The 27,410-nt window shown below is 37.8% G+C and overlaps 3 protein-coding genes across 3 annotated transcripts in view; all 3 read left to right on the top strand.

The window, feature by feature from the left end:
• The first annotated feature begins 794 nt into the window (after window positions 1-794).
• LOC115925348 (ankyrin-1-like) lies at window positions 795-1,449 on the top strand. Its single transcript, XM_030989014.1, has one exon. It carries the CDS (start codon window positions 800-802, stop codon window positions 1,358-1,360), a length of 561 nt encoding a protein of 186 aa, XP_030844874.1. The 5' UTR covers window positions 795-799; the 3' UTR covers window positions 1,361-1,449.
• An 11,797-nt stretch (window positions 1,450-13,246) lies between these two features.
• Window positions 13,247-19,354, top strand: LOC591541 (ankyrin repeat domain-containing protein 29-like). Its single transcript, XM_030988938.1, has 2 exons — window positions 13,247-14,781; window positions 19,344-19,354. The coding sequence occupies exons 1-2, from the start codon at window positions 13,458-13,460 to the stop codon at window positions 19,352-19,354; spliced, it is 1,335 nt and encodes a 444-aa protein (XP_030844798.1). The 5' UTR covers window positions 13,247-13,457.
• The window catches only part of LOC105445492 (ankyrin repeat and protein kinase domain-containing protein 1-like), a 31,810-nt gene continuing 23,660 nt past the window's right edge, over window positions 19,261-27,410 (top strand). Inside the window, exons 1-3 of the mRNA XM_030988937.1 lie at window positions 19,261-19,671; window positions 24,858-25,003; window positions 26,372-26,421. Coding sequence (XP_030844797.1) covers window positions 19,357-19,671; window positions 24,858-25,003; window positions 26,372-26,421 — 511 coding nt within the window. The 5' untranslated portion in view covers window positions 19,261-19,356. The remainder of the gene's footprint in view (window positions 19,672-24,857; window positions 25,004-26,371; window positions 26,422-27,410) is intronic.

Below are 27,410 nucleotides of genomic sequence, written 5' to 3'. Positions count from 1 at the left end.
AAATAGTCAACCATGCATATCTTCTCTTTTCATGTACTTTTGCATTGTACATTCCATCAGAGCTTAGATCACGTCATGATGACGTACTACAATGATGATGTTCTACAAACCAACGCCCGTTTCTCACAAAAGGATCAGCCGTTTTCTCCATGTCTGTTCAATAGGTTAGTTTAAGTTAGGAAACTGGGAGCAGATCAAAATGATTCATATCAATGTTACCTTTGTGTTATATACCATCGTATCAAACAGCGAGTGAATTCTTCGGATGAAAAGCAGCTGATTTGTGAGCTGATTTGACAATCTGCAATTGCATCTTTGAGAAAATTAAAGGGATCGTTGATGTTATATTTGGATGGACCGGAGTACAATGGTTTATATGAATCAAATCAGACGAATAAAGTGGAGACATCACACTTGTACCGACAAGGCCAGGACTCTCCGATGTGGATTCTTTAATTATAACATTGCAATTATGCTCGCAAGTACTACTTTATCAAGTTGGAACTATTCTTTTGCCGTAGTGTCCAATGCATAATCATTAGTATGCTTCGAAAAGTTTAAACCTGCAAGGTAACAGAAAACGATATATATACCTATCAGGCTGTAGCGCGGATAAATTCATTGACGTTTATTGTCTCGACCGAGAACGATTTACAGAACGCAAAGGTGACTTTGACAAACACGAAACAAACAAAGAAATATCCTTCAGTTATGCTTACAATTGGGTCCAATTAAGACAGAGCAAAACATGGCACATAGAGCAGTAAAAGAGCCAAATAGGATCGATACACCCCTTAACATGGCAGCGTTAAATGGCCATCTTGACGTAGTTCAGTACCTCGTTAGTCGAGGAGCACAGGTTGAGAAGGGCAGTAATGATGGTCAGACACCTATTCACTGTGCATCATACGGTGGTCATCTTGAGGTAGTTCAGTACCTCGTTAGTCGAGGAGCACGTGTAGAGATCGGCGGTATTGATGGTCAGGCACCTATTCACTGTGCATCACGCAATGGTCATCTTCAGGTAGTTCAGTACCTCGTTAGTCGAGGAGCACGTGTAGAGATCGGCGGTAATGATGGTCAGACACCTATCCACTGTGCATCATCCGGTGGTCATCTTCATGTAGTTCAGTACCTCGTTAGTCGAGGAGCACGTGTAGAGATCGGCGGTAATGATGGTCAGACACCTATTCACTGTGCATCATCCGGTGGTCATCTTCATGTAGTTCAGTACCTCGTTAGTCGAGGAGCACGTGTAGAGATCGGCGGTAATGATGGTCAGACACCTCTTCACTGTGCATCACGCAATGGTCATCTTGATGTTGTTCAGTACCTCGTTAGTCGAGGGGCACATTTTTAGAGCGGCAATAATAGGGACTTTTAGATTGAGTGGACGAGAACAGCGTGAACATCCACTGGTCATGCGTGTCAACGTAGTCAACTGCCCCTGTTGAATACAGTAAGAAATCTTTTAGATTTCAATCGACGATATGCGTCGACAGGAAGTAAGCGTGATGAAGTCAAGAACGGCGCGGCGAAAAAGGAGATTCCGCTAGCAAGGACCCGGCGTACCATACCGTCATGACAACAGCCTGCTGGGCGGTGTGAAGGCGAAGCTCATGCACACTGCCACTGTCACTAGCTATGAAAGCTTTCTACGGATGCTACAACATACCAATCAAACTTTCACAGTTCAAGACAAACAAATTTTAATGAGAATAGAGATAAGGGCAGAGGCGGACCCAGGATTTTCCAATAGGGGGGTCCTAACATTTGAAAAAAAACTGACCTCAGTTTCGTGAAAACTGTTGTTGCTCAAAGACAAAATTTTCCACATTCATCATGAGGCTTAAGATGACGTCTCGTTTGTGAAAAAAAGTGCACGGCGTTCTAGATTTAGGACGACGGGAAAATGTAGGTGGACGCGTACTTGATTCTGATAGTCGACGACTGAGACGACGTACCTGACGCATGCGCCTTGCCTTGCAATGACGTCATCACGTAGCAGTTCACTATATGTCGACGTGCAAATCTAAAAGTCCCTAATGATGGTGAGTCACCTCTTCACTGTGCTTCACGCCATGGTCATCTTGATGTAGTTCAGTACCTCGCTGGTCAAGGAGCACAAGAGCGCTCAAATGTGAAATTAATGATTGACTTCTTTGTTTCATTTATTTATGAACCTACTCGTATTGATCGCAACTAACTTTTTTAAGTTCAACTTGAGGGTAATTGCAATAGCCTTATGTATATCCCGTAGGAATCATGTTCTGATTACGTAATACGCAAATTTGTATATTCTTATGTACATGTATCTCATAAAATGCAAGCAGTATGTGAATTCGGAATAGACATTTGATTCTATCACTTCATCATACCTTCCTAACTTATACATACCATTCGTGTTGAGACTACGTACATGAAAATGTGAGGCAAATGTCATTATTGTTTAAAAACGAATGATTCTTTTCATAAATTTAGTAATGTTCACAAAATATATTTTTTAATGTAAATTTCTTGTGACTAACATAGATTATTTTGATTGAGAGAGGTGATAATATGTTATCAAAATATATACTTTAGTTTAAAAGGAGTGTTCTGCGCCCGTTTCAAGTTTGTTTGCTGCTATTTTGATTATCTATAATGTTTATACATGTCTGGTGAATATTGCAGTAGATTTACGACTGCTAATAGTGGCCTGCCTAACAACGTTTATATGTAGGCATATTTGGATATCATAATTTATTTTACCGTGAAAACCACTGACCAATACAGTGCCTTATTCACTGAGTAAATTGTAAATGTCTTATATTGTAACAGAATTGTATATAGACCATGTAGACTATTCTAAAATGGTGTAAAAAGAAGATGTGCTAGTTAGTCACATTATTATTGTATTTTGAAAGATTATTTCTTTTTTTCTCTTTACGTTTTCGCCTCAGTTATTTACATTGTATACAGTTTATATTAGCCTATATATTTACGGACTAATTTTATGACCAACAGGTAATGAGTATATTCCGTAACCATAATTCATAATTTCATGTTGTCATTTTTCTATACATATCTAATTAGAGTTGCTATATATTTCCATGCAGCACTATCCAACAAATGAATGTACATAAGTACAGCGTGAGTCACAACAAAGAAACGCAGATTCAATTCTATAAAATAACACGACCGCAACTATTTTCGAAATTTCAACTCAAAGGGGATTTCAATACCCTATTGTATGTCCCATGGAAATCATAATCAGCTTAATACGTCATTGCCATGTTCACACATTTCAATAGGTGACGTACAAGGCCTTAGGTTAATATTTCGTAGGTAGTTCCTATTGTATTAAATATTGATGCAATCACAACATGATTACTGATTTATCCGGTTATGCACAAGTTGCAGTCTGTCATCTTTTCTTTACTTTGGCACCTTGATCAATACAATCACATAGACAGTTGAACATAAGCAATAATGGTTGGGTTCATTTTGTGTAATACTAGTCTTTTTCATATCGCTTTAGTATTGCGTGTAGATTTCCTAATGACACAGAAGGGCCTACCGTTATTCCTTGAAACGCAGCGCGCGTAACAGCTGCACTGCTAAAGCCAGGGTAATTATGCTGCATTATTGTAGAGCGCTTAGAGACTTCTGACAAAGTAAGTGTTAGGCGCTATATAAGCACTGTAATTATTATTATTATTATTACCTAGCAACGTTGAAAACAAAGAAACATTTCCTTGAACACATTTGTAAATTATTGTTAATTTTCTTTCTTTCTCCAGAATTGTAAATATACTATTCTAGAATAGCGGAAAAGGAAAATAATTCAGTTTTTATCAAATATATAACATTTATTTTGCCTGTAAAACATGGTATTATTTTGTCTGTGTCTTTCATTCAATCGTTTAAATTGTAGATAGTCATATAAGTGCTTGTTATCCTTGTACATTTCTAATTACCCATTTACCCATTTATTTACAAACAAGTGGTGAGTTTATACCTTATGATTTTAATTGTCTCATTTTCTTTTTGTGCATATCCAACATGTCCGATGAGCAATGCTATACCTACTTTAATATCAAAGTTGTATACATTGTGGAAACAAATCATCATCAATTAGTTTTTGTTCACATATCTTTGTATTTTTTTAAGAATTGTACATATATTGTTCTAAACGGTATAAGGGCGAGAGCATTTACTCAGAATTGTTATTTGAGTTTTTTTTTAAGCGTGTTTTAAGCATATTTCTATGTATCTCTTCAAGTGTAGAAATTAAATGTAATTTAAACAAATATTTGTATCTTTCTACTTATCAGTCTATTACTAACAAATGGTGGGTTAGTTCTCTACACATACTAAGGGATTTCAAGGTGTAAATTCTTATTCATATCCAATTCAAAATGTTATACATCGTAATGTAATTCCTAAAAGCGTACATAATTAAACAGATCATTTCATAAAAGCCAAGATATGCCGTGAAAACAAATTATAATTTTTTTAAAGAAAATCATTGTATAATAATTACCTTGTGAACTATTATAAATGGTGTGAGTTTAGTAAGAATAATCACGCATGATTTGTGTCTAATGTGTCGTCAATAAAAGAGTGCTAAATTTTCTGGCGAAGCGCTGGTATATCCCAGATCCTGAGAGGTGATTTTATTTGTGTTAACTTTGTATTGACCGTTACAAAGTTGCCCTAAAACTGTATACGATTGTCACCTGTAAGCTTTATGGTGTTTAATGATTTGTAATTTTCTTTAAATGTCTAACTTAAGGCAAGGACTAAAGAGCATGATTAGATGTATCATTATCAACTTTAAAGATTGAGCTGCCTTTCTTCCGAAAATAAAAGTTAATGAATGGAACTGAAATCCATCGACCCATCTCTTCTTTTCCTTGTTATAATCACCCATGGTCTTGTGATGTTGATGTTCGAGGGAGACTAGAGCCTTGTAAACAAATTTTAGAAAGCATACATTGAGAGAAACTGAGTGTTAACATCCAGTTACGAGAGCAGTGAGACAGTTTCCGTAACAGTTATCCTAAAGCGTACATAAATATTCAATTAATTTCATGGAAGTTAAGGTTTGATTATGGTGTGGAAACAAATGATCATTTTTATGAAAAGCATTTTAAAAGTATTCCGTTGTGATTGGATCATTAGGGACTGTTAAATAAACAATACTCATTTCCGGGATGACAGGGGCACACACCCTTAGTTTTCCCCCAAATCGATTACTCACCATAGAGCAATGAAAATGTGTACCTTTTGTTATTGGAAGGGGTGCCCATCCGATAGAGAAAAAACATATTCCGATATTTCATGTTGTGCCTACATGTGCCCATTGGAATATACCTTCCCCTTTATCAAAATATACGGTTCTTGCTGAACATTCACCTGACTGAATGCCTTGCTCTTCTGAAAAAAATTAAATTTCTGAAAAAATGCAGAAATCTCTTGTCATAACAATTAATGTCCTCATTATTTAAAGAACCGTATGAAAACTACCACTCACTGGGTTTTCAAGTTTACATTTTGTTCAGGTCATGCTTACATGTAATCTTAACATTTTTTTTCTTTCTCCAAACGGATTTGTACATGCCATTTTCAAAACAATGGTGCTCAGTGAAGCGGGTTGTGGATTGCTGTGATAAATGTATCATTTGAAAGCACCCCGGCCCCTGGATACGTCACTGATGTCTGTCTAGTGTTCATGCATAACGATGAAAATATTTTTCTTTACATGCTTTGCAATTCGTCCACAAGCCAGACAATTAACTTCATTTAAAATCCCATATTTTAGGCAATTTACAAAGAGAAAGCAAATTTGATCTCACGGTGGGGGTCACGCGGTTTATAATTTTCATGTCAATGTGACATTTGTGTCGTCATTAAAGTAATTTTAGGCGCAAGAGCGCGTCCTTATTGTATTGTCCATGAATAGAATTCAACCTTCATAGTAAAGAACTTTCAAAGAAAGCAGACAAATCAGGGAAGCAGACATGTGAAAATTGGAATAAAATCGGACAAAATCTAACAGAAATTTGACTTTTGGAAAGTTGTAATCAGTATACGTATCTGAACTGTAAATTTTCTGAATCAGGAAAGTCTCTGTAATGCAATGCCAGACAATTTTCTCATTTATTCCAAAACACAACATTGATAAAATATAGATTCATCTCTCAAAGAGGAATGACTCGGGATGTTTTTTCCTTCTTTTAGAAGACCTAATACATTATCTATAAGAGGCCTATATTTTGAATAGTGACCAAAAGGGAGACGACAATAAAAACAAAACATAAATTAATGATAATTGTGTACACGACTAACGGGAGTATTGTTAATCCACTGACAACATTGCCAATTTGAGAATCGCATAGCTACACTGATCTCATATTTCAAACATTCATAACTCTCCTATTATTAAGCTGATTGATTCTAACTGTCGCCATTCTGTTTTTCTTATTTTGTTTCGCTTTCATACAAATGGACTAGTTACGAAGATAGGAATGCCCTAATTAACCGTATGCATATGACCATCCGAGAGGGAAAATTATATTCCGATAGAATGCCTTGATCTTCTGAAAAAGTTCCATTTTTGAAAAATGCAGAAATCTTTTTTCATTACAATGAATTCCATCATTAAGAAACGTATGAGAACTATCACTCATTGGGTTTTATAGTTTTCTTTTTATTAAGGTATTACTTGCATGTGATTTTAACATTTGCAGGGCTTTTTTCCCCAAAATCTGGCTCAAATGAATTTGTTCATGCCATGTTCAATACAATGGTGCTCAGCAAAGCGTGCTATGGAATGCTGTGATAAATATATCACATGAAAGCACCCTGGCCCCTGGATACGTCACTGATGTCTTTCTAGTGTTCATGCATAACGATGAAAATAGTTTTCTTTACATGCTTTTCAATTCGTCCACAAAAGCTCTCCTAGGTTAAATTTCAGACTACAAGCCAGACAATTGACATTATTTAATTCGATTTCTTTTTGTTTTCCATCAATAGCAAGTTGTGCCTGTATCGTTTACATCGGGTACTACTTCAGCGGAGCGGTAAAATCCGATCTTTTATGCAATTTACAAAGAGAAAGCAAATTTGATCTCACGGTGGGGGTCACACGATTTATAATTATCATGTCCATCTGACATACTTTGTGTCGTCTTATAAGTAATTTTAAGCGCAAGGGGGTGTCCTTATTGTATTGTCTATGAATAGAAATCCAACCTTCATAGTAAAGAACTTTCAGAGAAAGCATAACAATCAGGGAAGCAGACAAGTAAAGATTGGAATAAAATCGGACAAAAACTAACAAAAGATTTGACTTTTCGAAATATGTAATCAGTATACGTATCTAAACTTAACATTTTCTGAATCGGTAATGTCTCTGTAATGTAGTGCCAGACAATTTTCACATTTATTCCAAAACACAAAATTACTGATTTAGATTCGTCTCTCAAAATGTATTACTCGGGATGGTTTTTTTCATTTTAGAATTTAGAGGACCTATCATAATATACGATCTATAAGAGGCCTATATCTTGTGTAGTGACCCAAGGGAGACGACAATAAGAACAAAACATAAATTAATGATATTTTTGTTCACGACAAACGGGAGTATTGTTAATCCACTGACAACATTGCCAATTTGAGAATCGCATAGCTACACTGATCTCATATTTCAAACATTCATAACTTTCCTATTATTATGCTGATTGATTTCTAACATTCGCCATTATGTTTGTTTTTTTACCAGAGGTAACAATTTCAGAAGGTAAAAACGCCAGAGGTTTAAATGCTAGACGTAAACATGTCTCATTATTTCGTATCGATTGAATAAACTTTGAATTTTTAACTATTCTGTTTGAAAGTATATTCGGAGCAAGTTTGGATACTGTACGACAAGCTGTTTTCCAAAAGGGAGTATCAAATGCCAACCAAGCGAATTTTTTGAAAAAAGCATCAGACGGAGTCCCCTATGTTAATTTTGTCATTAAAGTAACATGCCGCCCTCTTGTGGTGTTAGATTAAGAATGTCATAGTTTGTATCATTTCTCCCTGTCCATTCATTCCAGAAAAAACAGCATGTGGGGCATGACTGACCCAGTATACCTGGGATAATTGAAAGAAAGAAAATATTAGTCTCCTTATAACACCCGAGTTTTGTTTGACTTCATTCGCAACTAGATTATATATCGCTCAAGACGGCTATTTTTAAGGTTCTGAATTGCCAATATTCTATAGATTCTGGGGGATCTGTGTTATGCTCGCGCGTTTGCGCATACTTTCCTTCTCCCCTTCCCCCGTTTGGAAAATCCTGGATCCGCCTCTGCTATTTACCATTTCATGTTTTGTGCTTGGCAAACAAACCCCTTTTATAACCACTTATTTCAATATTCCTTTTAAACAGCCCTGCTCGCTTGGATGTTTTCCATTATTCCTTTATTTGCTCCTGGAAGCTGACACAATAGACATGTTTGGTGTTCGGTTTCAAGATTGAGGGTCTAAGTTCATGCATGGGAGCGGTGCTAGAACGCTAAGTGTTGATCCTGACTCAAAAAGTTGTGTAACTGTATAACTCTGACAGGGCATATGTTTTGACAGCGTAAAGTAGTTATTTGTTCATTTATTATTATTTTGTTATTAATACTATGAGGACGCCATAAGATTGTTTTACTGAGCGCTTTAATGAAAGAGCAAAGCTATTTATTTAATCACACAACATATTTTAGCCTAGATGTAGAATAGCTTGTAGCTTAAGTATGTACAGGCACGTAGCCAGAGTTTTATTATTATTATTTTTTTTTTTTGGGGGGGGGGGCACATACATGTAATCGATCGAGGTAAAAAAGGGGTCTAAAAAAGTTCAACCGATCCTGGAATTTTTTGGGGGGCACGTGCCCCCCCCCCCCCGTGGCTACGTGCCTGAGTATGTATTCAATAGTTATTCATATTCATTCATTACATTCTCATTCATAGCTTTGATATTTTGTGTGTTAGTGGTACCAGACACAATTAGCATTTAATGCTATTTTCTGGTCCCATTTATCCTTTCAATGTTAAATATTCACAGTTGATTTATGTACTTTTTGTGTGGATAATAAAACTTCAAACTTAAACTTAAACTCACTCAAACATGCAATTCACCGTTTACCACAATGATCTGTTAGGCAATGTTTTACGCAATTATAAATGTTTATACTTTCATAAACTTGTTATACTTCCCTCATCCACATCGCACTTTGTAAGGGATGTTGTTTTTTGTTATTCCTCCAAACAAGATTCTTAAGATTAATGGATCAATCAAGACACATTGTGTATCGCGTTATATCCAGGGAAAATTCGGTACATAATGTGCCTTGCCAGACAATCTAACAATTCGCAACTTCCCGGCCTCGAGCGTACCCTTTATGAAAACAAAAAAACAGTCCCTCTCATTATCTTTCTTTAAAAAACAATTGGTTTAGTGGTCTGTAGCCTTCATCGACAAATTAAGAAGCACTATTTTTTCTCTTTTTTTATCCCAAATGTTATGCAACGACTCAGCCAACTGCTGAATAAGCAGGGGGGGGGGGGGGGGTAAGACGACATTGTTTTTGTTTTTGGTCTAAAAAAATTCGCAACGTCTCAGCCAGCCGATGAATAAGCGAGTGGGGAGTAAGGGGGGGGGGGGGGTAAGAGTAAGGACAAAGTTAACTTTTAATACTTTGGTTTTTACTGGACCTAAATTTTGGAACTCTCTAGGCTCTAGCGTTAAGCAATCTGTTAGTCTCTCTTCATTTAAGTGTAAACTTAAGGTTTATCTTCTCGATAAATACTGTGACTCATAGAGTAGTTCATTTTTGTAGTTATTATGGTGCCAAGATATATTATGTATTACTATAAAAGTAAATTTTCTTCTTGATATTAATATGTGTCTAACTGAATATTTTCAGATTGTCAACCTCTTATTCCCTCCCCCTGTTGTCTTGTGCCCGTTGTGTGCTGTGCCTATTGTCGATGTGCTGTATTCTTCTATTATTTCTCATATTTTCTCTTTTCTCCCGTCTTGTCTAGTCTAGTCTCTCTTTTTGTTGTTGTTGTTGTGTGTGTGTACACTTCTTGTTTTGTTATACCCCCTTTTCCCTATTGTATTCTTAGGTAGTCACAAATATCTATTCATCATGTTTTATCCGGCTCAGAGGGGACCCTAATAATTACAAGCTCTGCTTTTACCAGGGTCTCCTCGTCTTTCTTTTAGTTAGCTATGTTTTTTATCATTATCATAATTTGTTATTTTGCTTTGTAAATGTGTTATGATCCAATGTTATGCTCTGTATGTCATTTGAAAGAAAGACGAATAAAATCTTATCTTATCTTATCTTAAGAGCACATTTTGTTTTGTGTGTCCAAGTAGTTGAACAATTCAGTCGATCGATATTTCGTTTCGTTTTTTAATTAAAATATATAACTAAGGTGGGGGGTCCTCCAAAACACACACATACAACAAAATAAAAGGGGTTGTTCAACCCCCCCCCCCCCCCCCTGCGTACGCGCCTGTTCTCACTATATCTTCATGCTCTTAAATCACTAATTTACATTTAGGTCATTAAAAACAGATTTGGGTACCACATATTTGACCCTCAAAGCCTCAAACCGGAAATGTATCATGACTTTTTGGTACCGGAATATAGCGATTAACTGTGCTCCCATTAGTTCAGAAAAAAATGTTCAAGCAATCCTCTGACGGTCGTGAGGCACTGATTCTTCGTATTGTTCATAGTAGGTTTTCTTTACCAAGCAAACATTTTTAGCCAAAATATTCGATCTGAAATGCAAAAAAAGCAATGGTTGGCCCCTATGATATTACGATGTCGCATTTGGGGACATTTGACCAAAATTCAAATTTTATACTATAATCCATATTTTTTTAAAGGGAACTCCGTTTCCCTCTTGGAGCAATCTATGTACATGTACCTAACTACCATGAAAGCAATACAGACACTATTTGCTATGATTACGATTGTCTGGCGTGTAGTCAGGAATTTAACACTGGTGAGCTTTTGTGGTATGAGTTGAAAAGCAGCAGGTAAAATAAACCTCTCCATCGTTATGCTCGAAAAATGAATAGACATTAGTGGCGGATCCAGGTACCAGGGGGCACCCGCTCCTACCCCCTCCCCACACGAAAAAAAAATCAGAACGAAAAGAACGGGACAGAAAATAATACATATATGATTTGATGACCTTTTGGGGTGTGTGTTTTGTGTGAAAGTGCGCGTGCGTCAGGTAGTCTAAAGGCACAAACTCCAATTTGGCACGTTAAACCCATTCCTGATGCATTGAGCAGAGCCATAATTTGTCAGAGTCTGGCAACCAACTAGTGTACAGAGCCTACAAACAGCATTCTGTCAGCCTAGTCTTACAGTACAGACACAGTTACGCTCAACAAAGATGGATTGTGACTGCAAACTTTGCGTGAACGTAGACGTTTGGCTGTGTGCGTGTGCTTGAGTAGGTGTTCGCGCGAGAAGTCTCGGCGCCTGATTACGATCACGTTCGCAAAAGGATTTCTGCCACTGAACATTATTTTGTTGTTTCTATTCTTGAAGCATATTTTAGAGTGCAAATACGGGTTCGTTGCTTGGGGGAGATACACGTGAAATTGAAAGCAAGTCAAACAAAATCCAAAATTTACTCAAACTTTTGACTGGTGCAGAGATAAGCCACGGTGTTAGCGTGCTCGAGTATATGAGGTGTAGCTCACTTTAAGACTCAATGTTGACAGGCATGCAGCAGCAATTTTGATGCGAATATCTACAACTATGTATCCTAAAGCGTGTGTACATTTTATTCCCTACTCTATGTATTAAAAGTTTTTCAGAAACCACCGACCGTTGAAAGTAAACAATACATAAAAGGCCGACGCCGGCTGCAGCGGGTGCGCGCAGGATCGCCTCGGTCATTTAAGGTCATCCCGCTTATCCAAGAGCTCACGAGACCGACATTAACAACAGCAATTATTAACTGACAGTCCACTAGAGCGACAGCCCCAGGGACCGACAATGACACAAGCTCCAAGAGACCAATATTGACAAGACCGCGAATCTCCAACTAGATCCGATCTTGACCGACAAAAATAAAATGCATGAGAAAATATAGAACTGGAGAAAGTTTCAAAAGGTCCAGGAGGCCCATGACACAAGACACCAACTGCCCGTTAGACTGACGAAAGAAAAAAAAATACTAGGGGAAGATTTAAAAATACAGGTCTCCTGGGCTGTAGCCTACATCGAAAAATGTAGACAAATTCGCTCAAGTAAATGCCACAACAACTTTTATAAAATTGTCCTTTGTGGGAATTTTCTTGCGAGTCCAAGAAAAAAGAACGGTAATTTTTGAGGCAGATTTCAGGAGAGATTTTGTGATTACATATTAAAATAGAACTACCGGTCTAATTTTTCCATGATTGAATAATTATTAACGTGAATGATACAACTTTCTTTTTGTTATTCGAACTAATACACAAAGTTTGAAGCGATGTCAGTTTGTATTTATACTTATGTTGACGTATCATGGGAAAAAGCAAACAAAAAGTGGATAAGCTCAATAGAAATGTTGTCATAAAATATCGCTGCGACTAGCTGGTTTCGGCTCATTCTAAAGAGTCAACCATGCATATATTCTCTTTTCATGTTTATTTGCATTACGTTCCATCGAAGCCTAGGTCAGATCACGGTGACGTACTATCATGATGACGTTCTACCAAACAACGCCCGTTACTCACAAAAGAATCCGCCATTTTCTCAATGACTGTTCCATTGGTTAGTTTGATCGGGAAACTTTACTCACACAAAAATGAATTATTTAGCTCTTACCCTTGTGCAATATGCCATCAAACACTTAGTAATTTCTTCGGATAAAAAGCAAAGAGCTACATTATAAGATTTTAAGAAAAGGATCCCAACGTGTTATCGTGGAATAATTTGATGCATTGATTTGTGAACTGATTCGACAATCTTCAATTTCATTTTAAAGCAACAGAGCTTTCATGTTATGTTTGGATTGACCGGAGCACGTCGGTTTATGTGAAGGAAATCAGACATATAAAGTGGAGATTTCACACTTGTACTGACAGCGCCAGGACTTTCCGAGACGGATTCTTTAATTATGGAATTGGAATTATGCTCGCAAGTATTACTTTATCAAATTCGAATCATTTATCTGCCGTAGTTTCCAATGCATGGTCATTAGTAGGCTACGAATAGCTTAAACCTGCAGGGTAACAGAGATCGATATATTCCTCTCTGGCTGTAGAGCGGGTAAATTCATTGACGTATTTAGTCTCTTTTAAGAACGATTTACAGAATACAAATGTGACTTGATTGACAAACACGATAAATTAGGTCTAGAACGAAGAAATATTCATAAGATTTGTTTCACAACTGGGTCAATAGCAAAACATGGCTGAAAGAGCAGCAAATAATGTTAATGAGGTCGATAAAGCCCTTCACGAGGCAGCTTCTGAGGGTCATCTCGATATAGTTGAGTACGTCGTTGGTCAAGGAGCACAGATTGACACGTGTGATATTAAATATGGTGAGACATCTCTTCACTGTGCATCACGCAATGGTCACCTCGATGTAGTTCAGTACCTCCTTAGTAAAGGAGCACAGGTAGAGAAGGGTGATAATAATGGTAGGACACCGCTTCTTAATGCATCACACGGAGGTCATCTTGATGTAGTTCAGTACCTCGTTAGTCAAGGAGCACTGATAGATAGTAGTAATATATATGGTTCGACACCACTTCATGCTGCATCACACGGAGGTCATCTTGATGTAGTTCGGCACCTAGTTAGTCAAGGAGCACTGATAGATAGTAGTAATATATATGGTGAGACATCACTTCATGCTGCATCACATGAAGGTCACATTAAAATCGTTAAGTACCTCGTTAGTCAAGGAGCTCAGGTAGAGAAGGGTGATAATAGAGATTGGACACCGCTTATTAATGCATCACACGTAGGTCATCTTGATGTAGTTCAGTATCTCGTTAGTCAAGGAGCTCAGGTAAAGAAGGTTAATTATAAAGGTTGGACATCGCTAATTAATGCATCACACGAAGGTCACATTAACATCGTTAAGTACCTCGTTAGTCAAGGAGCTCAGGTAGAGAAGGGTAATAATACAGGTTGGACATCGCTTATTAGTGCATCACACGGAGGTCACATTGAAATCGTTAAGTACCTCGTTAGTCAAGGAGCTCAGGTAGAGAAGGGTAATTATAGAGGTTGGACATCGCTTATTAGTGCATCAGACGGAGGTCACATTGACATCGTTAGGTACCTCGTTGACCAAGGAGTAAAGGTAGAGAAGGGTGATAATAATGGTTCGACACCACTTCACCACGCATCACTCAAAGGTCATCTTGATGTAGTTAAGTATCTCGTTAGTCAAGGAGCTCAGGTAAAGAAGGGTAATTATAAAGGTTGGACATCGCTTATTAGTGCATCAGACGGAGGTCACATTGACATCGTTAGGTACCTCGTTAGTCAAGGAGCTCAGGTAGAGAAGGGTGATAATAATGGTTCGACACCACTTCACCACGCATCACTCAAAGGTCATCTTGATGTAGTTAAGTATCTCGTTAGTCAAGGAGCACAGGTAGAGAGGGGTGATAATAATGGTATAACACCACGTCTTAGTGCATCACAAGGAGGACATCTTGATGTAGTTCAGTATCTCGCGAGTGGACCAGCACGGAGGAAAGAAGCATCACCTAAAGGTATGATTCGTATTAATATTTCTTGTCAAAGAGCGATGCATTGATAGGGACACAGCTATCGTAATACTTTCGTTTTAACTTTTTTTTTCCTTTACTCTTTTTCAAAGGTATTTGTTAAAACATCCCCATGTAGATTAATACGATGTAAATAAGGATAAATTAGAATAACCTTTTACCCTGCCTAACCCAGATGTTAGAACCATACTCAGCAAATTTTCTATTTCCTATAACTGAACCGATTCCAATCGATTGAGTACTGTCATTTGGTCCAATGCCAGTTGGTCCGATACCCAGTTCATCGAACTTCATTTAGTCTTCACCCAGGCGCGGATCCACGGGTAGGAGGGGGGGGGGGGGGGGAGGGGGGGGGGGGAGGGGGGGGGGGGGCTTGCTTTTTTTAAATTTATAATATAGATATTTTTAGTGAGTGCTGACACTATCCCCCCCCCCCCCCCCCCCCCCCCCCCCACACACACCTACTGAGCGAAAATAACGGACTGCGCATTTTTCAAATTTCCGGGGGCAAAAACGAAAAGAAAAAAAAGCCGCTCACCCCTTCCCGCAAACTTGTCAACGAATTTATATTTAGATACAAACTTGTTGAAGATTTGGATTGTTCAATGTGCATCTATAACAAACACAAATTCTATTTGGAGGTATTAGAGACATCGGCTCAGTTTTACAAAGAGTTGATATTAATCGCAACTACACACGTAATAGATAGGAGATTGCAATCTTGCGATCGATTTGGATCAATCTCAACGCTTTGTAAGACGAGCCCTAATGGATATTGGACTAAGAGACTAATCCCGGGGGGGGGGGGCAGTCAAATGATTTGCTCATAATAGTAGGGGGATCACACTGCCTGTGCACACAGTCTGCCCCGCGAACACACACACACAACAACAGTCAGTTGGTAGAAATAGCAATTTTTGTAAATTTATTTTTTTAAAAATGAACAATATTTTTTAATTTTTATTTCACATATATTTTAAGCATACCTTTAATTACAATTTTGTGTAGTTTCATTGTTATAGGCATGTGGGAAATATGTTAAATGATTTAATTAGAATATTGTATTTTCAGCCAATATTATATATTGCCGTTTGGTCCAATGCCGAATTGTAAACATGTTCTAACAATAAATTCTGGGCCCTGTTTTATAAATCTTGCTATCAATAACAAATGCTAAATTTCTATGAAAATTTTGCTCTCAGCCAATCAAATGCGATGATTTCAGTAGCTTATAACAGTTGTTGTAACTTGTTATAGCCATAATCCGTGTACTACTTTACGAATTAAGAACGAATTTAGATTTAAATACAAACTTTTTTGAAGAAATTGGATTGTTCAATGTGCATCTGTAACAAAATGAATAGCTAGTATACCTACTGGATATTGGAATCAGAGACTAATCCCGATGGGTGGGGGGGGGGGAGCACTCGAATAATTTGTTCATATTAGCATGGGCGCGCCACATTATAAAAAGAGAGAGAAAAAGAAGAAAAAGGGTTGTTTTTGTTGGTTAAAAAGCATAACGCTTACACAAAATTAATGATTATTGGACAAAATAGTTGATGGAAAAAATTGTGTTAGACGAAATTATGTAAGACCATATGAAAATTGGACCAAATGGTTATTAACACCAAATTTTATTTCTGTGTGCATAGGATCTGCAAGTGTTTCAGAGGCGTCCTCCGCAATCATAACATCGATGAATTTGAACGCCGTTACTGATGACATTGTTAAACGAGGAGGTACAAAATGTGTAATACGCCTAAATTTAGTATAAAATACACAAGATTATATATGACGATATATCTGAAGATGGAGAAGACAGTTTAATAACAATTTGAATGTATAATTTTAGCAGTAAAGTCTAGGTTTGGTATAAATTTCATGCAAAAAAAAAATATATATTTATTTATTATTTTTTTTGCCAAAAAAATTAGAGCACAATCAATAGGATCAGTGCACAATATTAATCGTCATAGCGTACTGAGACAGATAGTTGTGACACTCGTTGTACACACTCGAGGTTCAAGTCATTGAACGCTGAAGTAGTTTCCCTTCCACACTATTGTTTTTGGGAGGGAACTATTTGGAGCTCGATGAATTGAGCTTTGATCGAGTACGTGTGCGCGTGTAACAAGTATCTCTCTATTACAAAGATATTATAAATGAAAATGTCTTTAATTTAATAGCAAATCAGTATACAAAGAATCAAACTTATTATTTCAACAAGGAAGCCGTGTCAATAGTTGAAATACCATCATACTTGGGGAGGGGGGGGGGGGGCTGCATAGCATAAACAATGCAGAGTACATACATGTACATGGTTGTGACATGATGAAATATTAATCAAGATGAATCTTCTTTTTCAGGCAATTTTAAACAGAAATAAATGAGAGATTAATTCCACATAACCTACAAAGAAATCATGAAGATTTACTACTTTTTTGTTATTAAATACTACTTCTTACATGACCACTATATCGTTAGGTTGTTTTCATTGTGGATTTATTCACTGGATTATGAGCAATTGAAAAAAGCTCTACATGTAACGTATATATATATATACAGTTACATTATCAGCTCGTAATTTGGGTGTAATATTTGATCAGGAAATGTTGTTCTTTCGTAGTCATATAACACATTTTCAGCAGAGTGTAAGAGGCTGTTCACACCAGCAAAGAAAGCGCGGTCTAGCGCGCGCTACACCGCGCTATCTCTGCGGTGTGGAAGGTACAACGTCGTTTCGGTCCGCCCAACAGCGAGCCACGGTGAGCCAAAACGGCGTGCCACTGGAGCACCTATTGGGGGTGGTCCACGAGAGATAGCGCGGTCTAGCACGCGCTAGACCGCGCTTTCTCTTCCGGTGTGAACCCGAGCTACGATAACACGCCGGAAGTCATCGTTTTACACGCGGGGAATTGTATACTCTTTCTATTTTGGTGCGATCTGAATCTGAATCGGTACAACTCAACACTCCTAATTAGTAATAGCGCGCGAAATCTTTGACCGCTCTGACCTCATGACGTCACGCGTCATGACAACAGGACCTCTCAAAAAAGGGGGTGCTACGATAGACCGCGCTATCTCACTGCGGTGTGAATCCGGCGAATGCCCGATAGCGCGATCCACGGTCCGCCCACGCCCCCCCCCCCCTTGCGGTGTGAACACGCCCTTAGTTACCAATTATGTAATCTAATTTCAAAAGAAAGTGTTTATCTAAACCTGCGGCTGAGATCTTGATTCATGCTTTAATTTCTTTTCGTTTATATTTTGCAAATTCATTGTTCCGTAACCTTCCAAAAAGAGATGTCACAAAACTTCAACGACTTCAAAATTCTGCAGCCCGGCTATTAACGTTCACTAAGAAATCTGATTCCATATCACCAATTCTCCGTTCTCTCCATTGGTTGCCAGTAGGAAATAGGATTATTTTAAAAATTATGTTACTAGTTCATTATTCAGTTTACTCTCTTTCTTCCCCTACATACCTGAGCAACTCTGTTTCAAAATACAACCCCACACGAAGTCTTCGCTCCTCATCAGACACGCTATTACTTAATACTCCCAGAACAAAACATGCTTGGGGCGAACGGGCTCTCTCAGCCATTGGTCCTAAACTTTGGAATAAGCTCCCTCTACAATTACATCAACTGTCGTCAACAGAAACATTCAAATTACAACTGCAAACTTATTTGTTTCTTTCGTTGTAATTATTGCAATATTCTAATTTACTATATGTCTAGGGGAATTTCGAATTTTGTTTTTCGGTTTATTGTTCTTTTCTTTCTTATGTCTGTTACATGTACTTTTCTTTAAGCGCCATGAGCACCGAAAGGTGGCCCTGTGCGCTATACAAGTAGCCACTATTATTATTATTATCAATATCTGGGGCAGTATTCTAAAAACTATGTTAACTTCTATCTGTCCCACAGTTTACATACCCTTAACATACCTCTTAATCAGTATTATGAAAACTATGTCCAGGGTATGTTATTCTTTTTTAGGTTATGCCCCTGACATGCCCATTTTTTATTCATTTTCCAATGAGACTCAGATCTCTCAGCCAATCGTGTTTCATAATTGACTTTTTAAAATTTAAGAACCACATTTCATCCAGCAGAGATGTAGTCATAACAAAAATTATCTGGAAATATATCAGGCATATCTTTGAACTCGACAATAATTTACAGTCCTCTGCCTAAAAACAAAGGGACCTCATAACTCGAGTTTCATAGCCATATCTCTGAACATAGCACACTCTGGGTAAAACGAGCTTTGACTGCAAATATGGGGACAGGATCATGATAATCGCATGTTTCTTGTTAATTTAAGTTTGGAGTGAAAGATGAATATTAGAACTTGTAACATACAAAAATGTCATAATTGGCTTAGAGTTGTTCCCTATGTCACAAAATATGATTGCACTAGGAGACTAAGAAGTTTATTTCAGCTTATGACCATATTTAGATCTTCTAAGGAAAATTCTTCATTCCTCGTGGTAAGATATCCTCTTCTTTGATCAATGTTTTTCTCACTATCCTATATAGAGATCAAGTGAATATGTACAAGAAGGAGGCTCGAAAGCACGAGAATTCCCTCATATGTGAGCATATTGTCTCCATCAAAGGGTTTGTGGAGTGTGAAGATGATGCCTGTTACTGTGGGATTATTGGTATCGTCATGAAATACATGGAGAATGGATCTCTTTGGGACTTCCGCACTACTAAATGGCAACAGCACCCCGACCTCTTGCCTCTGACCAACAGGATGGTCTATGAAATGTCGTCTGGAATGCAATTTCTCCACTCACAAGATATCATTCACCGGGATCTCAAGCTGGAGAACGTTCTAGTAGATGGTGATCTTCATGTCAAGGTAACATTCTTCACCTGTCATCTATGCAGCGTTTCATGAAACCATCATAAGTACTTAAGATATCACATTAACACTTGTATTGTAATTTACACACATTTCTGTGGGATGTCGGTTAACTTGTACTTATGACTGTTTCATGAAACAATGCCCTGCTATTTATTTCAATTCTGAAGGAAAAACTTTGGAGCACCACATAAGTTTTAGTATTTCATTATTTTCGTCTTAGAAGATTGAAATAGAAGAAATCTGACAAACAGCTTTTTGAGGATTACGGTACTAAAAAATATTTCTTGGCTGTTATGAACTACATTCTATATAGATTAGCATGATATAATGTCTTTAGTTCCATGCCTAATATTAATGAATCTTGTCTAGCTGCAAATGAAATTATCTTCATTGACTGTGATTCAGGTGCAGATTAGCGATACATATTCTCAGATTGCTCACACGATCCCTACGAAATGAATTATCCAAACGTTTCACTTGATTATGACTTTGTACTGACAACGTTTCCAGGAGGAACTGAGGGATCCTAACATGTTTGATGGTGTCCTTGCCTGGCCCTTGTACCTACATGTAGATTTGTCACTAAATCTATAAAAAAAAAAAATCAATTAATCTTCTTTTTTTTAGATATTGATTTGTGAATTGAAAAGTGCTTTATTATATTTGAAAGATAGGCTAGTTTAATATCACACATCATAATGGAGCTTGCAGCTGAACTTATTATTGATAGATGGGGAAGCATCTAAGATTCCCAAGAATTCTCCTTTATGAAATCGAACAAAGTTCATGAGATCTTTCCTGTCAAACAAGATATTTATTACTGTGGCTGCAGCGAGGTCGATACTAAATCAAAAGTCTGAACAAAGGCTTCTACGGGAATTCTTTGCTTTAATTGGAGTAATCATGTCGTTCCAATTCATTCCGTGAAAACTGTGGATAAATTACAGATAAAGAATAATAAATATAAGTACATCATAGCATCATCAATATAGTAATAAACACAGTCTCTTTGAGAAAGTCATAAAATAATGTACACTGTGTCATGATCTTCATAACTTATTAAAACAACCCCAGTCACTATTCTAGTCCATATGCATTAAATGGTCTTACATAAATACAAATCACTACAAGTGTGTCAACTAGACTTCACTATATCTTGAATAAACGAACTAAACAATTATAAATTCTGAATCTCTTAGTGCTTCAGCACTCTCATAACATATCATCAAATTATTTAACAATATCTTCACTATCATCATTGTTCTTCATATCAAATCAAATGTACATATTAAACCAGCATGGGCTTACATGTCTTACACTACATACTAACATCAACATCTCTCAGTATGAAGTACAAAATACACACACTAATTTACACTTTATGTTTCAACAATTCATAGAAATAGATTCAATATACAACAAAACTAACCTCTTTGCCTGACATAATGACAAAACTATGACTGAAATCCCCATGATGCGCTGACAAAAAGGGGATCCTTGGACCTCAACACAACCATGTTCTGGTAGCCTTCTGAGTGTTTGATATCAAGTGGTTATCAATAGGTGGCGCTATATTAGGCACCTTGCCTGAGGAAGTGCTATTACAAATATATGTGTGTTCATGTCATGCATCAATAATACAAGAAACAAATGACTTGGGTGATAACGTATTTAAGTGCAACTGTCACAACATGGCTCCTTTAAATTAAGAATTAATTTACTCTAAGAACGTCATTACAAATAAACAAAATGGTCGACAGCCTCGGCTAAATCTAAAGCATCAGAATACAATTGTAAAGCTTAAACTTGCATCGCATAATTTCTGTCGCTTAAATTCAATATCACACAAGTACGAACAAAGTACTCATGATATATAATACACTGTCCAAAATTGGAATTAAGTACATATAATCAAAAAGAAGCATTTAAATGCCGAATCTTAGATTATACTTCATATTCTTCAAACAGTCATCCGTAATCTCGATCAGACACCAAAAAAAAAAAAAAAAACATAAATATACATTAATTAGATATCAGTATTCTTGACTTGAGTCTATACTTTGCACATTCACTGGATTAAATTCTCAGTGAATTAGAGTTCAAATTAAAGGCAAATGTCTGCAGTTTGATCATTTAAGTTTTAGTTCGTAAAAAAGAGTATCGGTCTTCAGTCCTGTGGCTCCTTGGCCGGGAATTCTTCCTGGTCTACGTTCGGTACAAGAAGAACTAGCATGAATAGGGCGATCAAGGTAACTCGAGGTACTCTGTCTCTCCCTCACTCCACCCATGTGGCTCAAAGTAGGTACATTGCATTTGAAGGCAATGAAGTCACACTCCTCTCTCAGAAGAAAGTCCTTCACTCTTAAGATGCCACTATTGTCTATGAAGGGGTCAAGATGATGCAGACGACTTTCATTGTGGCGTTTGTCACCCTCTACTGCTTGCATTACATCATTAAAGGTCTTCCTTTGAGTCAACTTTATGCTCTCCCTTTCAGCTTGCATGTGTAGTTCAGCAGATAGAGGTTCCATCACAACATTCTTGACACCACCTTTCTCTTCTCTCTTGTCCCATCTTGCATAGCAACGTCTCGGTAAGTAAGATCTGAGGCGTAGACAGTTTGCCACAGCTTTCTTCGCTCGACACCAACTAGAGAGATTATCAAATCGTTCCAACTTGAGCTTGTCTACTTTCTGCACAGAGGCATGGGTCTGACTTGTCACTTCAGGATCTTTAGAAAGATCTACAACTTCCTCCTTTCCCTTATCTGGAGTTTCCTTTTGGCCACACCATTGGACTCCAATCTCTTTCTCGAAGGGGAGATGATCATGCGAAAGATTTAATTCTTTAACTTCCTTGGCTCTATCTTCTGTTGCTACTGCTTTCAACCCATCATCAACATAAATGTCTTGCCTGAACTTCATGTCATTCTGCGAAAAGGGTTTCTGTTTCCTATCTGGAGTGAAGTCGGCCTCTAGAAGTTGATCAACATGAAGAGGTGCTTTCTCTTCCTTCATGGTCGCTGAATGAGTGGAGTTCACTTCTGATCGATGTCCATTTAGTTGTAGCTCTTCAGGCACAAATCGTACTGTTGTGTGATGGCTTACACCCAAAGAATCGTTGTGATTATCTGCATACCCTCCCTTTACTGTGCCAACAATGCTCCATCCTAGATCCGTCTGGATCGCATATGGACCTCTTTCATCAGGAGAGTGGATGACAGCACGTGGAGCAAGAGCCTTGGCACAGTCGTAGCCGATCAGGAGCCCAATCTCAACATCTTGAAGAGGAGCTATCATGTCAGCAATCCTGGACAGATGTTTGAAGGATCTTGTCATGTCAGGAGTAGGTATGTTATGTCGATCTGCTGGCATGATGTCTCTCGTGAAGGTAGGAGGGAGGCTGATGATCTTGATGGAGTCGTTGAATGCTTTCACCTGAAGACCAGTCACCTTTTCACTTGCAATTCTCTTATTCGCTTTGGTCATGGTAGAGAGTAGCAGGTTTACCTCTGTTCCTTTAATTCCCATCGCCTCCTTAGTTTTCGTGAGAATAAAGGATGTGTCAGATTGAGTGTCCAGCAAGGCATACACCAATTTATCCTTGTCGCAGGACTCATGAGACAGCAACACTGAAACGATCATCGTTGACTTTGTAGAGTGACTGGAATCAGAATTCGATGCATAGGATTTTGACTCCAAGGTTTCAATGTTATCCCTTTCTCTGTTTGTAACATGTCGTCTTTCTTTCCACTCATCATCATGTAGAACAGTAGGATGATTCCTTCTGCATGAAGAGCATGTATCTCTCTTCGTGCATCTCCTCGATATATGTCCCTTCTGAAGGCAGCCGAAACAGAGTCCATTTTCCATAACAATCTTTCTCTTCTTCTGCATCGTCTCTGAGTTGAAGGAAGAACATGCAGTGAGGTGATGTCGACCCTTGCAGAAGATGCATGAAAAAGTCTCTCTCTCAGCAGAGCCATCTCTCTGATTCTGATGATGAGTTTCTGTCTGCATAAAGCTGGAAGTAGCTGATTTCTTCCTTTCATTCGAGGTCTGTAGAGATTGTAGAGAGGATACAGGGTCACAAGCTACTGAGCTTCTTCTTCAATGAAGTCGGTGAAAACAGAAAAGGGTGGGAATGTCCCCCACTCTCGCCTCCACTGCACGACCTTCCTGCTCCATTTCATGACCAACCAATCTGGAAGTTTCATCAGTAGCTTCCGGTTTTCTCTTTCATCATCAAGATGGCTTAAATGATGAACATACTTCGAAGCTGTGTCACACTGCTTCAAAAAGTCTCCAAGTCTCCTTAGACCAAATGCATCTCTGGAACCCACATTGGATACCACAAATGGATCTCCATATCTCTGCTCCAATACCTTCTTTGCCTCGTTGTATCCTGAAGCATCTCCGATCATGGAATAGCCTTGAACCAGGGATCTCGGCTCACCAGTAAGGTACTTTAAAAGAAAGTAGAACCTTTCTTCGATTGGAATTCCTCGATGCTCGATTAAGGCGTCGTAGCTTCTCTTCCATGATGTATACTCAAGCGGATTGCCTGAGAAATGTCCGGGCTCCGGAAGAGGTAGTCTATTCAAGCAGAGCAGCTCCTTTAAACTGTTGGCAAGAACATCTTCGTTGCTGGGCTTGTCTGCTGGTTGAAGACTTACTTCATCATCTCTCTGGGCTGCAGGCTCCATGGGAGAGACGGGTGCTTGTTCGTTGACCCAGTCTCGAACTCTTGGTTTTGCTGAGCGAGAACCAGACTTTGAAGCGTGAGTTCCGCCTTTTAACTGTATAATGACTCGCATGGTCTCTCTCATCAAGGATGAGTGGTCCTCTTCCATCTCATCAAGCTTATCTTCGCCATCATCATCGAGATTTGCTGAAGGATCTAATTCAGCGAGCACTTCTTGAGTAGCTATGGCTTTGTCCATAGCTTCCTGTACTTTGCTGCAGGATTCTTTAATCACCTCAGCTTGGATGTCGTCTTCTACAATAAGCTCACGATGCTTATTTGCTATTCTACTCCAGAGTCGAATGGCGACTTTCCATGACTTCACTGCGACATCCGCTTGGTGCTTGATACCTTTCTCTATTCGGGACACATCAATCTCGAATAGTGTGATATGAATCTGAAAGTGTTCTCTCTCTCTCTGTTGATGACATGTACAGATTGCAGATCTTGGCCTTGCAACCAATCTCCAAACTTCATTCGGTGATAGGTGTTGGGGCACGGACAGTCACAAGCCGCCAGAAGCTTTTAGAACAGACTTACCCAACTCAACTAAGATTGTTACTTCAAAGTATGATGTCTACGGGTAAGAAAATATAATTCATATAAACAATCCTCAGAAGTCCATTAAATAAAAGAATTTAGCAGTGGTGATATACCCAATCAAAGTATATTCCAATTCTTGAATGAGTTTTTGAAGGAATTCTGGGTATACTTTAATTGTCCTACACATTCAGGTATTTGAGGGGGATAGTTATCCAGGTTATAATAACTGAAGGTCATTTCATAAAAGATTGTTACGATTTTTTTTGTTATGAACCATTTTTTGTATTGTTATAAAGGTTTTTATTGTTTAACCCTGCTTTCGCTATTTCATTATGGTGAAATTGTTACTTCAGCATCAATTTTGCCACCTCGCTGCCCAAATTTGAATCGTTTAATATCCTTGGTTGTTATTGAACAGTAGAGTTTTGAATATCAATATATGGGTTTCATCAAACCTTCATTCATTCATTCCTTTATTTTGGATCATCATGTTTTCTTCCTTTCTTCTCCTTTCTCTTTTTTCTTCATTTGTTCGGCCCTTTAAGTGCCGTCTGGGGCACATGTCTCCTCTGCCGCCCCCACAGAAACGCCTCTGAGAAAGACACTCATAATGATGCCTTTAATTTCATAAATATTCTTTTTGGATCGGATGTAGAACTACTGGTTAAATATAATAAAATTGAAATTAAAAAACATTCACATTACAGAAATGGTTAAAGAAATGGTTGAATAAAACGAATGTGTGAAAGCTTCCCTGCCAGAGTACTGACACATAGGGCAGACTAACATTACATTAACAACAGTATGTGCATAATTCAACAAGGCTCATGTTTAAAGGTTTGAAGACTAACAATATTTTTGAACTGAAACATCCCTGCAGACCGACAGTCCATAAGATTGACATTTTGGTTTAGTAAGAACCCTAGAAAAGGTTTGAAGAAGTAAGAAAATAATAACACATTAACAAAATAATTGCATACAACAAATTATAACATACATGTCTACGGGGGCATTTTAAATTTTAAAAAATTGTGAAGGAAGAACAAGGGCGATTTTAAACGCTTACTTTTAATTTTCCAAACCCGATTTCATAGTTCCCTAATTCTTTTAATCCATGATAACAATGTCTTTTTTAAACTCTGTATATGAAAATGATTCAACTTCATCATGTTTGTCAGGACCAATTAATTTTTGTATTTTCATGAATAATTAATTTCTTAAATGCTTAATAGTTACAGAAACATGAAGTAAACATGAAGAAAGGTGCATTTCACTGTAATTTACTCAACTAATGAATAAATTCCAGATATTAATACCTTTCTGTTCAATATCTGCTTTTAGTCTTTTTTGTATAAACTTGAGTGTAACAAATGTCCATGTTTCTTTTTCTCCATGCATTAACCCACAGCTTTGCGATGACTCTCTATGAACTTCTGACAGGTATTCACCCATACTCTGGTGAGTTTTCGCTTCCTGTTTTGATAGCATTACTTATTCAAGACTCCTCAGTCCTCCCCCTCTTTCATATGTTGCACCCGCAAGCCTACTGTATAGCATTACTTAGATTTGGAAGTTTCTTTGTTTACCTGACTGATACAAAAAGCGCAACTCGTTGACTTTTAATCCTCTCTGAATGTCATGGTAATGTCGTGTAATGTCTTACCAAAGAGCACTAGTCAAGTGAATTCACATGGTTTAGAACCTGGGTCCTTCTATATAGTTATGAGATAACTGTTCTACCACTGAGCCATCTATTATGCTTAAATTGGCGTGCATTTGTATTTAAAGATGAAGTTGAGTTCTGGGCATGCGATTGCATTGTAAAAGAAACGGTGTGGAATCGACCAGAAAAGGTTGATCATCTAGCATATAAGAATTTGTGTGTATTGCAAGGTTTCGGAATCATCAAAATTGTAAGAAATTTGGCCAAGTCTTGGTAAAGTTACAAACACTGTACACAGAAAGATGTATATGGGACTACACGAACACGTGGCGTAAAAATCCTACCCGGATTTTTACGATGTTACATGACATATTTAGAATATGAAGGCATTTGAAGATCCATGCTTTTCAGGGAACATTTCTTGTCTGATTTTCTTCCACACTTTCATAATAAAAATGATAACGCTCACAAATTATTTTTAGTCCAGGCTAGAGAGCAAGGAACCTTGTTTTGTTATATATACAATGTTTTTTGATGGTTTCTTGTCAATTCGAGGGTGCTGATTCCAAATCTGATGAGTGCCAGACGCGAAACCTTGAGCATTTCTCCTAAACGGCGAAAATTCAAAATGGCCGCCAAAATGGCCGCCAAATTATGAAAAGGCTTATTCTTTGGCCATTTAACAGGTTATTTTATGTTTTCTTGTCAATTTGAGGGTGCTGAATCCAAATCCGATGAGTGCCAGATGCGAAACCTCATGCATTTCTCGTAAATGGCGAAAATT

Source organism: Strongylocentrotus purpuratus, unplaced genomic scaffold (assembly GCF_000002235.5).
Source record: "Strongylocentrotus purpuratus isolate Spur 01 unplaced genomic scaffold, Spur_5.0 spur5_scaffold_18, whole genome shotgun sequence".
Taxonomy (NCBI): domain Eukaryota; kingdom Metazoa; phylum Echinodermata; class Echinoidea; order Camarodonta; family Strongylocentrotidae; genus Strongylocentrotus; species Strongylocentrotus purpuratus.
Note: the sequence above shows the minus strand (reverse complement) of the source record. Positions and strands in the feature narration are given on the sequence as shown.